We start from the raw sequence: 16593 nt of genomic DNA on the forward strand, positions 1-16593 counted from the left end.
GGGAGAGCATGATTCTGTAATGGAAACAACAACTGGAGGCCCTGCAGCTACAGGGTGCAACCAGTCTAGAGGTTATGTATCCCTGGGTCCTACTGCCCAGTTCCTCACCTTACCTTCCTTGCAGTAGAGTAGAGACCTGTCATTTCTAGCTGCACTTTGCAGTCTAAACTCAGGAGTAGTTATTTAAGGATGCCAGTGACACCAGACCTCAGGGAATTACAGGTTATCAAAACTGAACTGAATCTCAATTTTTTTCTGTTGTCATATTGCTACCACAGATATTTCTAGACTATTGGCGAATGGTAACTGGTTGCCTTGTGGCAGTAAAACTTTGACTAGAGTATCTTTCAGCTCCATTTTTATTTTATTGCCAGGATTCCATTATGTTTCCTCAGCAGCAGCTCCTAGGAAACAAGTCACATCCCCAAACTTTCCCGAAGCTCCCTGCTACTACGGAGCTTAGACATGTTTTTGTTGTGACTAAGGTTAAGCACAGGCAAGGGGATGCATTCTGGATTAACTATTACACTTTCTGGGAGAGAGTGGAAAGCAGCAGCAACGGTCATTGGAACCTAAAAGGGAAGTTGACCTACTTACTGTGTCCATGTGTAGCCCAGACACAGTCATCCATATAAATATGTCCTGCCCAATGATGCCTCCCACAGGTGTCTAGAGATGTCTTTTTAAATTTTTGATGGACCCTAGCCATGTTCTCTGAGTTTAGAGACCACTTCTCTGTGGTGAATTTTAACAACTTCACTCCTGGCTCTTATTGAGGAATGACGGAGCCGAGATGGAAGAGGGGAGAGTTGTTCTCTTTGCAAAGCTGTCTGGACAACCTTGAGACAGGGAAGGAAAGCCTTTCCAAAAAGGATTTGAGGTGGCTAAAAACAAGAGTCATTGCATCAGTTTGGACAGTTCTGCTTTAAACACTTCCCTCCTTGCCCTCTGTGTAAGTGTGAGTCCAGCCCATGTGGAGACTTTGCCCTCCTGTGGACAGTCCTTGCAGCTTCTGTTAAAAAATGGGATAGACTTTCATGAAGGATGCCCAAGGCCCAGCCCATTGCCCATTCACTGATGCAGTCCAGGGGCACGTACTTTAAATGATTCCTGCCTGAACTTCCTACTGGGATGGGAGTGAAGCAAAAATTTCTAGAGACACAGGTAGTCCCCAACTTACAATGTATTGTAGATACGATGAACAACACTTATGACCATCTGGTGGGTTTTTTTATATATATACATCTTATCATAAAGACAATATTGCAATGTGTAATCTGCTGATGTTATCATTCTCATATGTTCACATACAGATGCTCAAAGAAGGGATTTATAAAGATACTGATAATGAAAAAGCAATAATAATGAAAACTAAAAACAAGGAGAGAGAGAAAGAGAGAAACATATAACTTACATCTGAACCAACTTACGATGGAGTCATCAGGACGGAACTCCATCATAAGTTGGGGACCACCTGTACACTAATAAAGGAAGTCACTGAGGTCTATTATATAAGTTTCTCCTTCTCTTTATTAAATGCTAACCTATAGAGTTTAAGAGACAGCAACTCTCTTTTCCCCAGGATTCTTAGATCTCTTATTTTTATATTCTTTATACCTCCTCCTACATATGAAATAATGAAGAATATGACAGTGATTGTGACAGAAACAAATAAAGATTTCCATGGGCTGATTGGTGAGACCACCTGACTCCAGCACCACACAACCTGATCAAGTTACTCAGACTCTCTGACCTTCAATTTCCTTATCTGTTCAAAGGAAATAACACAGTACTACCTACTTCATGGTGCTTATTACTAATTAGTGATAAAATGTATGTAAAACAATGAACAAAATCCCTGCCACAAAGAAGTTGCTCAGTCAGTGTAAGAGGAATGAGACTTCTCTATGCATCTCGTTCACTTCAGAATCACCCTGGATTTCTTGTGGGATTTAAGTAATGAACCCCAAAACCAAACCCATTGCCATTGGGTGGATTTTGACGCATGGCAAGCCCGTGTGTCACAGACTAGAACTGAGTCCAGGTTTTCTTGACGTCATCTTTCTGGAGGCAGATCACCAAGCCTTCCTTCCACGGCACCACTGAGTTAATTCAAACCACCAACTTTTTGGTTAGCAGCTGAGCCCAAACCATTTGTGCCCCCAGCAGCCTCTCTAAGTAATGAAAGGGACAGGTAAGTCAAACCATTGGCGAGGCATCCCACTCATGTGTAAGAGTGCCTGTTCCACTGCTTTGCACTCTGTAGCTCAGGAAGATGCCAGGAAGGCTGAGTCGGCAGCCAGCTAGCCTACGTCGTCCCGAGTTTCCAAGTTTCCGTCCCCTAAACAAAAGCCAACTGTCAGCCTTAGCACTTCCTGTGCATTAATGAATATCATTTTTTTTCCTTTTTTTCTCTTGGTCTTAAATATAGGAATGATCCAGAAAAACTTGACGCCTTCATCATGGACAAAGCCCTTCTGGATTATGAAGTGTTAATAGATGCTGACTGCAAACTGCTAACCGTGGGGAAGCCATTTGCCATAGAAGGTAGTAATCAGTCACTCTTGATTCTTTCTTACTCGGGATGTGCTCCGTTGGCCCTCCTAGCAAGTCACAAATGCCAGCGTCACAGCCAAAGAGCTGTTCGTCTTCCCTGTTTTTATTTCTGACTCTTAAGTATTTAGCTATTAGGTTGCTGAATTTAGGAATTTATTTTTCACCTACTCAACAAACATGTATTTGCCCAATTTTCAGCAAAAGCAAAACACACTGTTGTTACCCAAAGATGTTGCTTCAGATATCTGGGAGCAGGGGCCAGGATAATAAATGAGAGCTTGATTTAAATTTAATTGGTATTTTCTAATCTTAAATCCTGGAATGAATCCAACGCAGAAGCTAAAATGATTACATTTTATAACTGGAAGGACTCAAAGTCCATGTAATCCAATCCACTCACTTCATGCAAAAGCAAGCCAAGGGACATTGCATGATCACACAGTTACATGGTGATACTGGGCTCAGAATCCCAATCTCATGGTTCTTAATTCAGTATTTTTCTATAGTTGGAAAACAGCTAGGGGAAAAAAAAAATCTCTCATTCTGTAGCTTAGTCCCCTAAACTAAACCTTGTTCGGGACCTCAGGTTTGCCTTCCTACTCACTAACATCAAATGTTTGCTTCCAACTTGATCAACCAATCAATCAAACTTGAGGGCCAAAGAAGGACTGCTACGTCAGTAGCCCCTTTTATTCCTGACAGTTGATATACAGAGCTGATAGTTTGAACCAGCAAATTTCACGGCTCCCAATTCCCAGCATCCCTTCCCTGACAGTACATGTTGGCTCTCCAGACAGCTAAGCTCACTTGTCAGAAAACACCGGCTTGCAACAATCCCATAGGAGTCCTCAAATCCTGTTTCTGAAAACCTGTACTTTCTGTTTGTTAACTACAGTATCAAGACTATTCTGATGGCAGTTTCCCAATATTCTAACCACAGTTGGTCTCTCTGTCTTCCCTAAACACATCAGTAGATTTTTTCCACTTCAGTCTGTTTTTGTGATGAATGAGAACGCAACGGCTGATGTTGTTTCTTCATGCCTTTCTTTCCCAGGAGAAAGCAATCTCCTTTCCAGACCAAGTGACCCCCATCGGAATGGGGTGGAACTCTGGGAGAGAGAGATTTCATGATAGTGGCCTTTTATAGGACTTGGAAGGGAAAAGCTAGGCAACCAAATGAACATATATTATACAATCCTGTTCTGATGAAACCATGGAAAAATTCCCAGGTTGTGGCATCTGAGGATACGGAAGGGATGTTACATTTTATTTTTGTCCTAGATGCACTGGGCAATTGAGGTCCCTTCTGCTATTAGCAGCTACTAACTATGAATCTTGTGTAGCGGGCATAAAAATGAGGGCCTCCGTTCTCCACCTTTATCTTCAGGGGGTCCCCTATCTTGTCAAAAGGCAGTGGTGAGATGGCTTGTTTGCCTCCTCTAGACCCCAGTGCCAGATGCCACACAATTAACTCCCCACTGGTTTCCTGTTTACATTTCCATCTGTGCTCGTGAGACTCAGTTTCATGCAGTTCCCATCATCTCTAGACACCACATTGTTTCCAAAGGGTATAAACACAAGATGGCGCACGGAAGGGCTCTCTCTGGGAAAGAGCCAGAGACTGCAGATCTGAATAGAGAGCATTGTGATCATTGCTGGTTTATTCTCAGAACAAATGGAGTGCAAATCCCAAAGTGTAAGTCAATCCTGCCCCTTCCAACAAGTTCACAACCTCAAAACAGAGCTTGGCATAACAAAGCAGGAGAGGGGCAATACTTACAAACTGCAGACAACAGTGTCAAGCAAATACTAGTAAAAGTCTTGATTCTGCTGTTTTTTAAGAATGGTAATCTCATAGCTTTTTAGGAAAGTATTTTGCTCTTTTAATGAATTTTTTTTTAATTTTTATGAATTTCTAAAAAAAATATAGACTTTATTATTAATGAATTAGACAGTATAAGCATAAAAAAGCCATCAAAGCAATTTATGTCCAATACTTACCCATTTAGCTTAAAGGAATGTCTTACATGCCTGTCTGTATCCCTTCACAGGGTCTAGTACAATGCTAGGTATATTAAAAACACAAAAACAAAACTCACTACCAATCGAGTCGATGCTAACTCAAAGCAACCCCCTTTGGGTTTCCAAGGCAGTAAGTCAAGGTTGGGCAATCTACTTCTGTAGTGATACTGCCTCAGAAACCCAAGGAGAAGTTGCTATGAGTCGGGTCTGACTCGAGGGCATATAACAACAACAAATCTTTATGGAAGTATATTGCCCCATCTTCCGTCCATGGAGCACCTGGTGGGTTTGAACTGCCAACCTCCTGGTTAGCAGTCAAATGCCTTAGGCACTACACCACCAGAGCTCCATAGGTATATAAAAATTAGGTGATAAATGATGCATTACCTATTCGCTAACTCATTAGGTTAGATTTGAAACAAGTATGTAACTCACTTACTAATGTAGTTAATTGAAAAGCATCCTGATAATCTGCATATACTTTCCAAGTACTTAAATGAGTTAAGAAATTAGGAGGGAGAACAGAGTTCACTGATTCGTTCTATGTTGTATTGATACCAACTCAGTGTAATGACTGAATACTCCCCCTCAACTTCACCATTCTGCATTTATTTAATTGAACAGGTGAAAGGAAGCCAAATGAGAGACAATGGCTCCACGTTAAGTCTGAGACTCTCAGGGGCACTCTTTGCTACCAGAGAGCACACAGCAGAGCAAACCAAAATGATTAGGAATTCAAGAGCATGTGGAAAGACTTCAGTCCTGTTACATACCATACACCAAGGACCAAGGACGTATCATGTGCTCAGGAAATAAAAAAGTGCAGAAGTAAATGAACACAGGTTCTGAAGTTATGCATTGGAGCTACTGACAATAAAGGTCAAGTGAGGAGAGAGAGTAATGGGCATTTTTCTGCAAAGATCTTTGCCTGTTTTTGAGTTTGTTCTTTCACTTTCTTTCAATAATTATCAATACACTGCTTAGAGTCCTAGCTCTGAGTCCGAGTGCCTGGCTTAGAATAGAACTGCTGTCTAGTTGTGACAGTGGGCAAGTGACAGGAGTATCCTCCAGGTTCCCCATCTGCCCAATAAACCAAACTCACTGCTGTCGAGTCAGATCCCACTCATAGCGACCCCTCTTTGGGTTTCCCAGGCAGTATCACTATGGAAGTAGATTGCCCCATCTTCCTTCCGAGGAGTGGCTGGTGGGTTTGAACTTGCCAGCCTTCTGGTTAGCAGTCAAACACCTTAGGCACTAAGCCACCAGAGCTCCCCATCTGCCTAATGGGAATATTAATAGCACGTCTACGATAGTGTTGTTACGATACACGTAATGCATGTAGAAGCATGCCAGGCACATAGGAAGGAATCAATAAATTATTATTATCAGTACATTGGAGTGAAAACTCAACACCAGTTAGCTATAACATTCTCACAGCATAGCCTTCTATACATCTTGCCTTCTCTCACACACTTTTCTCCTCATTTTGATGTGGTGAAGTAAGGGGAACCCATTTTTACAGTTGTCTTTACAGTCAGGACTACTACCATGTGCTCTGAGCCAATGCCCAGAGTAGCTAAATGTGCTGTTCCCAGGACAGACTGCAAAACTGAATGGACCTTTTCTTATCCTGAAGTGTTTTTTGACCCTTTATGAGATTTTATTTTCAAAATGTCTATTTTCCAACCACATTTCAGGGAAATTCTGCTGTTAATCTATGGATTTCTAAACGTTTACTAGCCAAATTGTATCTCCACCACTGATAGTTGAGTAAAACTGACTTATCCAGGGAGAAAAGATCAGGATTCTATTCTGAAAATTGTTCTCTTGGGCTATTAAGCTGTATTCAATTTCCAGGGAGCCTGATGCCTTCATCTTTAGGGTTGAAGGATTCCATTTTGCTTCATCCGTCAACCACACAATAGTCAACCTCATCTTTATTGCAGAGACACATTTCTAATGATAATGAAAGCAACTCAGGCTGCTCTAAGTTGAGTCAGCAATTTAGAAAGAATTCTATGACCAATGAACACAATCAAATTTGAAAAGCAACTGATAAAAATGAGGGTGGAAATGAAACAGTCAAGGTTTTACTTTATTACATTTCTGAGTAAAAGAGAGTTTTACTTTTTTTTAACACAATCCTCTTCTTGTCTCCACATAGCTTTTTTTCCCCTATATATCCTGTTTCCATCTGTAGAGGTTTTTTTTTTAATTATCAAATAATAATGCCAGCAAAATCATTAAAATATCAACATTCAGTATAACTATTAAGATAGAAAATTTTAAATGATAGCAACCTATTTTTAGCAGTCAACTGCAATTTAACCTAGACATGATGGAGTACAGTGATTTAATATTTATAATTTCCTATCTAACGATTTTTTATAAATATCACTACAACTTTCACATAGCATTTTTCCCTAGGGTAATTTTAATGCTTTCATTGCAGTACCAAAATTCTGTTCTTCTAATATGTACAAAATTTATCTGAAGTATTAACTTCCAGTTTTTAAACTTCTAAGCATACATTTTTCTCTCATCTACCCAGACTCAATCCAAGGCTCCCAAACCCCAAACTCTGATCTGGTAACACTCTCTCATTCCTCTGAACTTGCTCAAACTTCTCTCTCCTCCTCATTGAGTTCCAATCATTGGAGGTTTACCTTTATTGAATTTATGCCTCATTTACCTTTGCATTCCAAATCAACATCATCAACTTTCTACCACGTTGTGTTGTTATTTAAATATGCCTCACCTCCTCCATGCCACCAGAAGCTTCTTAGGGATAGACTGTGTGTCTAATGTAACTTGGTAACCTCCAGAGCGTTTGGTAGAGTATCTGGCCCAGAATAAGCATCTGTGGAATTAATGAATAGATGATAAATGCTTATCAAATGGAAAATGAAAAGCAGTTCTGCAATTCGTACACAATTCTGGACTGGAATTTTTGGTTTTAATAGGATTTTTATAAGAAACAATGTACAGTCAGGGTGACTCTTCAGTAGTTGCTGTATTCACATATATAATCATACACCAGTTGGGAGGTCTACTTACATTATATCCACACAACCAATTAAAAAGTTTTAAAAAAAAAATCTGACAATGAATAATGTGGATTTGTATCTGTTAAAAGCAAATCACCAGTTTAGATCATTGTGGCTTTTTACTGAATTACCAGGTTTGGAAGGATCACATCAATATGGGTGTAGTGATAGTGTATTGACGGGAGGAAGTAAGTCAAGCATTGACATGGCTACATGTCGTAAAAGTCAGAGCACTGGCGTTAGAGTCAGACAAACTTACTTTCAGATGCTGGCTTTGTCAACTACTAGCTGTGTGACCTTGGGAAGGTTACTTACTCAACTACTCTCCATGGGTTCATGTAGGGATTACACACATGTGCAATGTTGTTCTTGTTACATATTGTCAAGGTCAGCTGAAACTCATAGCAATCCTGTGTACAACAGAATGAGACGCTGCCAGTCCTGCACCAGCCTCACAATTGTTGCTATACTTGAGCCCATCATTGCAGCCACTGTGTTAATCCACCTCATTGAGAGGCTTCCGTTCTTCTCCGACCTTCAGCTTTACCAAGCATGACATCCTTCTCCAGGGACTGGTCTCTTCTGACAACATGACCAAAGTAGGGAAGGTAAAGTCTGGCCATTCTTGCTTCCAAGGAGCATTCTGGTTGCACTTCTTCCAGGACAGATCTGTTAGTTCTTCTGGCAGTCCATGGTACCTTCAGTATTCCTCGCCAACACCACAACTAAAAGGCATCAACTCTTCTTCAGACTTTCTTATTCATTGTCCAGCTTTCACATGCATATGAGGCAACTGAAAACACCATGGCTTGGGTTAGGCACACCTTAGTCTTCAAAGAGATATCTTTGCTCTTCAGCACTTTAAAGAGGTCTTTTGCAGCAGCTTTACCCAGTGCAATACATCATCTGATTTCTTGACTGCTGCTTCCATTGGTGTTGATTGTGGATCCAAGTAATATGAAATCTTTGACAACTTCAATCTTTTCTCCATTTATTGTGTTGTTGCTTATTGGACCAGTTATGAGGATTTTTGCTTTCCTTATGTTGAGGTGTAATCCGTACTGCATACTGTAGTCTTTAATCTTCCTCAGTAAGTGCTTCAAGTCTTCTTCACTTTCAGCAAGCAGGGGTATATCATCTGCACATCACAGTTTGTTAATGAGTTTTGCTCCAATCCTGATGTCATGTTCTTCTTCATATAGTCCAGCCCTTTGTATTATTTCCTCAGCATACAGATTGAACAAGGACAGTAACAGGATACAGCCCTGATCACCACCCTTCCTGATTTTAAAGCATGCAGTATCCCTTGTTCTGTTCAAACAACTGTCACTTGGTCTACGTACAGGTTCCTCGTGAGCACAATTAAGTGTTCTGGAACTCCTATTCTTCAGAATATTATCCATAATTTGTAATGATCCACGCAGTTGAATGCCTTTGCATAGTCAATAAAACACAAGTAAACATCTTTCTGGTATTCTTTGCTTTCAGCCAAGATCCATCTGACAAGAGCAATGAGATCCCTCAGTCTATGTCCTCTTCTGAATCTGGCTTAAATTTCTGGCAGTTCCCTGTCAATATACTGCTGCAACTGTTTTTTAATTATCTTCAGCAAAATTTTATATGTGCAACAGTGTCTGGTAACAGATGTGTTCAGTTTCTATGCCTCTTCCTGTTAGAAGCCCAGAATAATTTCAGTAAGCTATGTGCCACGATCTAGTGTACAATCTTAGTCTAGTGCATGACTGACAAAATGGAGTAAGGTATGTCAAAGGATCATTATAGGGCAGTACCAGGCATACAGTAGTAAGCCCTCAACACATACTAGAAACTGTTGTCATTGCTTAAACAATTGTCTTGGGGAAAACCATGTTCATATTGAGCAAACCTGGCCTAATCATCCTGTCAGCCCGCTCTCACCAGAGACTTCCAAGTCTTCCTAGTACATGCTCTATGTCTCCCAGTTTTTCTCCCCCATGGCACTTAGCCCCGTGTAATGAAAGAAAGCATTGTGCAGTACATGTTTAGTATCTGTCTCCCAATAGCGTGCACACTCCATGACAAAAACTGAAACCAAACTCACTGCTGTCATATTGTATCTGACTCATAGCAACCCCTCCTTGGGTTTCCAAGGCAGTATCACTACAGAAGTAGATTGCCCCACCTTCCTTCCAAGGAGTGGCTGGTGGTTTGAACCTCCAGCCTTCTGGTTAGCAGTCCATGATAGCAAGAACCATATCTGCTTTGCTCATTGCTGAACCCTTACCACTTAACACAGTGCCTCTTCACTGAGTCAAATTTTGTTATTGTTGTTAATGAGCCTTATCAGTGTAGTGTGTGTCTTAACCCTAATCAATCTTTTTTAGTTTTAATTTTTATTGTAATTTGGGTGAAACTTTATAGAGCAAATTCATTTTCCACACAGCAATTCATACACATTTTGTTCCATGACATTGACTGCAATTCCCCACAATGTAAGAGCTCTCTTCCCACTTCCTCCCTGTAGATACCTCTTCCCTGTGCCCTTCTTTCCTACGCATTCCTGCTCCCTGAGCTATCCCCCTGTGTGAATACTGCCCCTCTGTTCTCCCATGATTGATCATTCTAGGGAGTGTATCTACCTGATATAAATGTTCATATAAGTAAACATATGCCTGTCTGTTGTTTGGCTGGAATTCACAGGAGTGAGTTCAATTCCAGACCTGAAGGGTAATTAGAGACCATAGTCTCAGGGATTCTCGCCAGGCTCTATCAGACCAGTAAACCTGGTCTTTTTGATGATTTGGAGTTTTGTTCCACATTGTTCTCCCACTCTACCCAGGATCTCCTGCACTGATCCCTTTCCATTTTTTCAGTAAATATTTGTTGAATGAATGAATGAGGGAGTGAAAAAATGAATGTGTAGATGAGTCAGTAACTCTTACTATGCACAGTGCCTAGTATTGTGCCTAATACACAAATAAATGTTTTTGGGACTAAATTGTTGATAACATCCATTATAATATTAAATCTCTGTGGACAACTGGTTACATTCTTAGTTACCCGTTAGAGAAAATGTTGCTTAATGATAACATCAGCAGAAGAACAAACTGTCCATCTCAGAGTCTTTCATTATTGTTCTTACCTTTCAAACAAAAACTATGAGACACATAACCGACCTCAAAATGACTCACTGAGTGGAACAGTCTTATCTTTTGACATTGTCATCATTTACTGGACTCCCATTTTTAAGGAACAAACAAAATTATCAGGGGAAAGAAACCTTACAGCTCTTTATAAATATGAATTGGTCTGCATTATCATTTCTTCTCTTTCAATGGTTATACATACATGTTAGCCTCATATTTTTAAAAAAGGATTTGGTGTATCTGCATAAAAAAGGAACAAAAACTAATGTCCTTGGAAATAAATGGTGAGATAGAATAATTATAGATGTTTGTTTCCATTAAGTATCTTTGGATCCTTGACAGCCTTTGAGTTTTTATCTGTGAAAAAGAAGACAGTCATTTTCTTAATTTATCTTCCTCAGTCGTCTTGAGGGAAATAATTCTTTTCTTGACTATATCCAATAGCAAAAACAAAGTGTGGTTAATTAGCCTCTTTCATTTGGCTTTCATATGGAGATTAGCAGTAATAACAGTTTGGAAAGTAAGTAAAGCCATACTGGAGCCAAAGGAAGGGTACAGAGAGTCCAAACCATTTAATAAAACTCTTGACAACCACTTACATCCACCTCTGTGCCCCACCCCCGTCCCTTCCCCTGTATCCTCTGACCTGAATAATCACTGTACTGAATCTTTGGTTGATCATTTCCTTTTTTTTTTTTTCGTCTAAAATACAGTTTTATCACATAGACATGAATTCCTAAAAATGTACTATTTTGAAGGTTTTCATTTATAAAACAGAATCATGCTGCATATAATTTTCTGGGATTGACCTTTTTTAAATAGGTAATGTGTTACTAAAAGTTATCCATATCATTTCCTGTCGTCGTGATTCACATGTTCCACACTATTCCAACAAGGGGCTCTGGAGGCGCAGAAGTTAAAGCACTCAGCTGCTAAATAAAAGGTCAGCTATTCGAGCCCACCAGCTGCTCCAAGGGAGAAAGATGAAGCAGTCTGCTTCCATAAAGACTGACAACCTTGGATACCCTACGGGGCCGTTCTACTCTGCCCTATAGGGTTGCTACGAGTCGAAATCGACTCAATGGCAGTGGAAATATTCCAACTGTGTGAATATAGTTGTTCCTTGGTATCTTGGGGGGACTGGTTCCAGGAAACCCCCGTCCCCTGCAGACACTAACATCCATGGATGCTCAAGTCCTTTATATAAAATGGTGTAGTATTTGCATATAATCTGCACATATCCTCCCATTCACTTGAAATCATCTCTGGACTACTAATAATCCCTAAGACAATGTAAAGGTGGGTAAATGGCACTTTACACTGCCCCCTAGCCTTTGCAGGATGGCTTTAACTTAATTGCTTTTTTCCAAATATTTATATTCCATCTGCAGTTGGTTGAATCTGGGGATGTGGAACCTGGGATATGGAGGACAGACTGTCTTCCATAATCTATCCATCCATTGTCTTGTCAATGGACATTTGGGTTGTTTATAGTTTTTGCTACTATGAACAGTGCCTCTAAGAATATTCTACTATATATCTCATGGTACGCTGTGAAGGAGTTCTTTGGGAATGTATTTAGGAGTAGAATTGCTGGTCTGAGAGGATGCAAATGTTCGATTTCACTAGATGATACCAAAGTACTTTCCAAAATGGTTGTATCAGTGTACAGATTATACAGATATTATACAAATAATGTATAAGTGATCTTACTGATGCATACCTTCTCCAACACTTAGTGTTATCAGACTTTTTAATTCGATAACTGAGGTTAGCCATTACAAGTTCTTGCTACTATTTTAGTTTCATGCAGCACAGTGTGTTCACCTGGTGTTACTATATTATTAAAAAAATAAACAGAATAAAAGTTAAAGGGGGCCATACATGACCAATGATGAGAGTATGTTATAAAGCAAAGATTGTGATCAATCCAATTCTGTGCACTTAAGATCCAGAGACATTGAGGGATAGGGAACTTTAGTACAGACCTCAAAGACTGCTTTTAAGAAGTATCTTAAAGGCAAGGGCAGAAGGCCTTGAGATACAATATTCCCCTACAACATTGTTCACAGCCCATTCCTCTCCTTTCCGGATTCATCTCACCTACTCAGAGATGTAGCAGATCTGAAGGTAATCATAGCTGAGAATGTCTTTGAGTTCGTTGAAGCAGAGATGGCAAAAACTCACCACATCTTTGTCATCAGGCCTGATGGTAAACAATACCAGGTGTGGTGGTGACTTCTCAAGACCAGTATGGAAAATTCATCTGAGAATGTATTTTTTCCTAGGATATGGCATTGGTCTCCCACCCAACTCTCTGCTGACCTCCAATATATCTGATCTGATCAGTCAATACAAGTCACATGGGTTCATGGATGTACTACATGACAAGTGGTACAAGGTGGTTCCCTGTGGCAAGAGAAGTTTCGCCGTCACTGAGGTAAGAAGCTGGTGCTGGGAATGGTGACATTTTGTGTTGCTTTACCTTGAAGAATATGAGGAAATGCTCTTCTTACCTGCGTTTCATGGTCAACAATCCAGGCTATTACATTCACCAGGCTTTTCCATGATATTTGGGTTACTCCTAACTTCCTAACTTCATCTGAAGAGTGTCTGTTCCTATAGGAATTTCCAGTCAGAAACATTTATCTTCAATTTAAATGTGAAGCTATTTTGATAAGTCAATGTTTAAATTTTTACTTTTCCTCTATATCCTATAGCGACAAGTACAGAAGAAATACTATTCTGAATTAAAGCAATAATATGTCTGAGATTGACACCAACAGGGTTTGGTTTAACCATTTATTGCTGGCCAGGATGTGGACTTCAGAGTATCCTTCAATATCTAATTCAGGCTTTGCTAACTTCCCATTGGTACTTGTCCAGTGGTAAGTCCTTTGTGGGTTTAGAAAAATAGATATACTCTGGTCAACAACTCTTAGATTACAGAATCACAGGTTCGTTTGTTTGTTGGGAGAACTCAAAACAGTAACTTCTCTTTGTTTTATGGATGGGAAACTAATACCCAGAGATACAAAGTGGTTTTCCCAAAGCACACAGATAGTCAGAGTCTACCATTCTCTTTTGTGGCATGCTGCCTTTATGATATAATTAGAAAGAAATTCACAAAGTGAGCCAGAATTTGCATGATGAAGATAGTAGACTGAAAGTTGTTTTTAGAGACCTGGTCTCAAGTATTTAAAAAAGAAGCCAAATAAACCAGTACAAGATTAAAAACAGCAGCAACAATAAAAGCTGTAGCCACTGATGATGGCTTTAAATAGCATCCATTTGCCAACAAGCCCCAGATTTATATTTCTCCATAGGCTCTTCTTCTGAGCTCCCGAACCATATATCTGCTTTCCTCTCTGACAGCTCCACTTGAATGTCCTACAGGCATCCCAAATTTAACTTGTCAGGAACTAAATCCTTGATGTTCCCTCCTAAGCCAGCTTTTCCTTCTGTTTCCCGTCTCAGTAAATGGCACCTCTGTCCATTCAGTTACTTGTTCCAGAAACTGGCAGGGATCCTTCAGGCCTCCCACATCTCACTTTCTGCATCCATCAACAGCCAACTCTTATAAAATATGCTTCAAATATGCCCATCTGTGGCCATCTCCACTGTCATCAGTCTAGTGCAGGCCGTCAGCACTCACCTGGACCACAGCAAGAGCCTCCTGACAGTTCCGGTTTTCACTCCAGCCTCACTCCAGTCTGTCCTTCACATGGCAGATCATTCCTCTACTCGGAAGCCTGCAATGCCCTCTCATGGTATTTAGGGCAAAATCTGAAATGCAGGGCATGGCCTACAATGCTCTATGGGCCCGATCTGTTCACTGCTTCAGCCTCGTCTCATCTGGTTTGCCTCCTCACTCATTACAGCCTCACCATATGGCCATACTTCAGACAGAGATACACCTGTGGCTTTCCTGCTTTGAGGTCTCTGCACATGCTGTTGTCTCCTCCTCAGATGCCCTTCTCCCTGACGTTTGCCTGGCTAATACGTCCTCATTAAAAACTCCCTTCTGAAATCTCCCTTCCTCAGAGCCTCCCCATAGTCCCTGAACCAATCTGAATCATATCTCCCTGTTGTAATCTCACAGTTCACATTATTTCATAGACAGCATAATTTATAAACTTCACGACACATCTGATATGCACGTAATCAAATTTTTGTTTGTTTAATATATTTCTCCTTCGTAAGATTCTAAGAGCCCTGGAAGCAAACAGTTTGTTTATTATTGTATCCTCAATGCCTGGTATAGAGTAGACATTCAGTAAGTAATTGTGAAATAAATGAACCAGGACAACATATCTGAGAATGTTGGAGCAGAAGGTAAGAGCAGGGAGCAGGGATGAGATAGGTAGGTAATGAAAGAGAGAAAGATAATTTTGCTTAGTTGGATAACAGAAGAAGTGTGTTTTATCCCCCAAGCCAGAGATCAAAAATCTATAAAAGAAAAGTAAATAATTTCAGCTCAAAGCCAGAACAAGTTGGTCAATAGCTTGAGAATTAAATTTACCTAGGATCTTCATGGCAGCCATACCAAAAAGAAATAAAAGACATGTCAGAAGGTTTTCTAATCAAAAAAAAAAGGAAGTGGGACAGCCGTTAATATTAAACCCTATTTTTTATTAAATGACACTGAATACCAGAGTAGGCCATACTGCAAAATACAAAAGTGTTTCCCTCTGGCTGATTCTTCTGTCAGTCCTTATAAAAGTCAAGGGCCTGATGTCAGCTGAGACAATGGAACCATGAAATCCACGTCCTCTACTTCTCTGTGACTTATTCAGCCAACTTCAGTGAGCTTAGACCATCTGGCAGAATAAACCTGTTAACTGAACACCCACTGTGTGCCTGATGCTGTTCTAGATACTTCAGCTATGTCACTGAACAAAAAAGACAAAGATCCTTGTCTTCAAGGAGTTGCATTATAGCAGATACACACAGTAGGTGTAGATGCACACAGTAGGCATAATACAGAGGTGATCAGATAGTACGGGAGGAGGGAGAAACAGGACAAGACAATGGCAGTGGTCCTGGGAGGCTGCGGTGAGGTGGTGACGATGGCAGTGGTCAGGGAGGCTGCGGTGGGAGGTGGCCAGAATGATGGCAGTGGTCCTGGGAGGCTGCGGTGAGGTGGCCATTGAGCAGCAGTTTGAAGGAAGCAAAGAAGAAAATGGGAGATGAGGGAACTAGCATACTTTGTTTCCTGTCACGTGAAAGCACACTACTAGGGACTTTTACTCACTGGTTCTCATCACAACCTTATGAAACAGGTATTTTTATCTTTATTTGGAGGAATTTGCATGGCTTTTCCTCAAAAACAAAATTGGGCTAATACTTGTCAGCTGAATAAATTCAGCCCAGAAAGCAAACAAATTGCAGAGACTGCAAAGTAACAATCACTTGGTATTATCTACCGTTTGTTATGATGATGGCTGACCTAAGGCAAAAATCTCCTAGTGGTCAAACTTGACGGTAAGATGTTGCCATTGTTGTTGTTTGGTGCTGTCAGGTCATTTCCAACTCATAGCGAACCTATGTACAACAGAACAAAACACTGCCCGGTCCTCCACCATCCTGTCTTTGCATTGCTTGAGCCTGTCATCGCAGCCAGGAGCTCTGGTAGCATAGGGCCTAAAGCACCTAACTGCTAACCAGAAGGATGGCGGTTCAAACCCACCAGCCACTCCTCAGAAGGAAGATTGGGCAATCTACTTTCATAGTGATACTGCCTCAGAAACCCAAGGAGGTGTTGCTATGAGTCAGGTCCCACTCGACGGCACACAAGAACAACATCATTGCAGCCACTGTGTCAATCAACCCCATTGAGGGCC

The 16593-nt window shown here is 40.6% G+C and overlaps 1 protein-coding gene across 1 annotated transcript in view; it reads left to right on the top strand.

Moving 5' to 3' along the window:
• The window catches only part of GRIN3A (glutamate ionotropic receptor NMDA type subunit 3A), a 250352-nt gene that overhangs the window by 188092 nt on the left and 45667 nt on the right, over positions 1-16593 (top strand). The window contains exons 7-8 of the mRNA XM_007950325.1: positions 2432-2547; positions 13039-13190. Coding sequence (XP_007948516.1) covers positions 2432-2547; positions 13039-13190 — 268 coding nt within the window. The remainder of the gene's footprint in view (positions 1-2431; positions 2548-13038; positions 13191-16593) is intronic.

This window comes from Orycteropus afer, unplaced genomic scaffold (assembly GCF_000298275.1).
Source record: "Orycteropus afer afer isolate SDZICR_OR568_19922 unplaced genomic scaffold, OryAfe1.0 scaffold00267, whole genome shotgun sequence".
In the NCBI taxonomy this organism is placed as follows: domain Eukaryota; kingdom Metazoa; phylum Chordata; class Mammalia; order Tubulidentata; family Orycteropodidae; genus Orycteropus; species Orycteropus afer.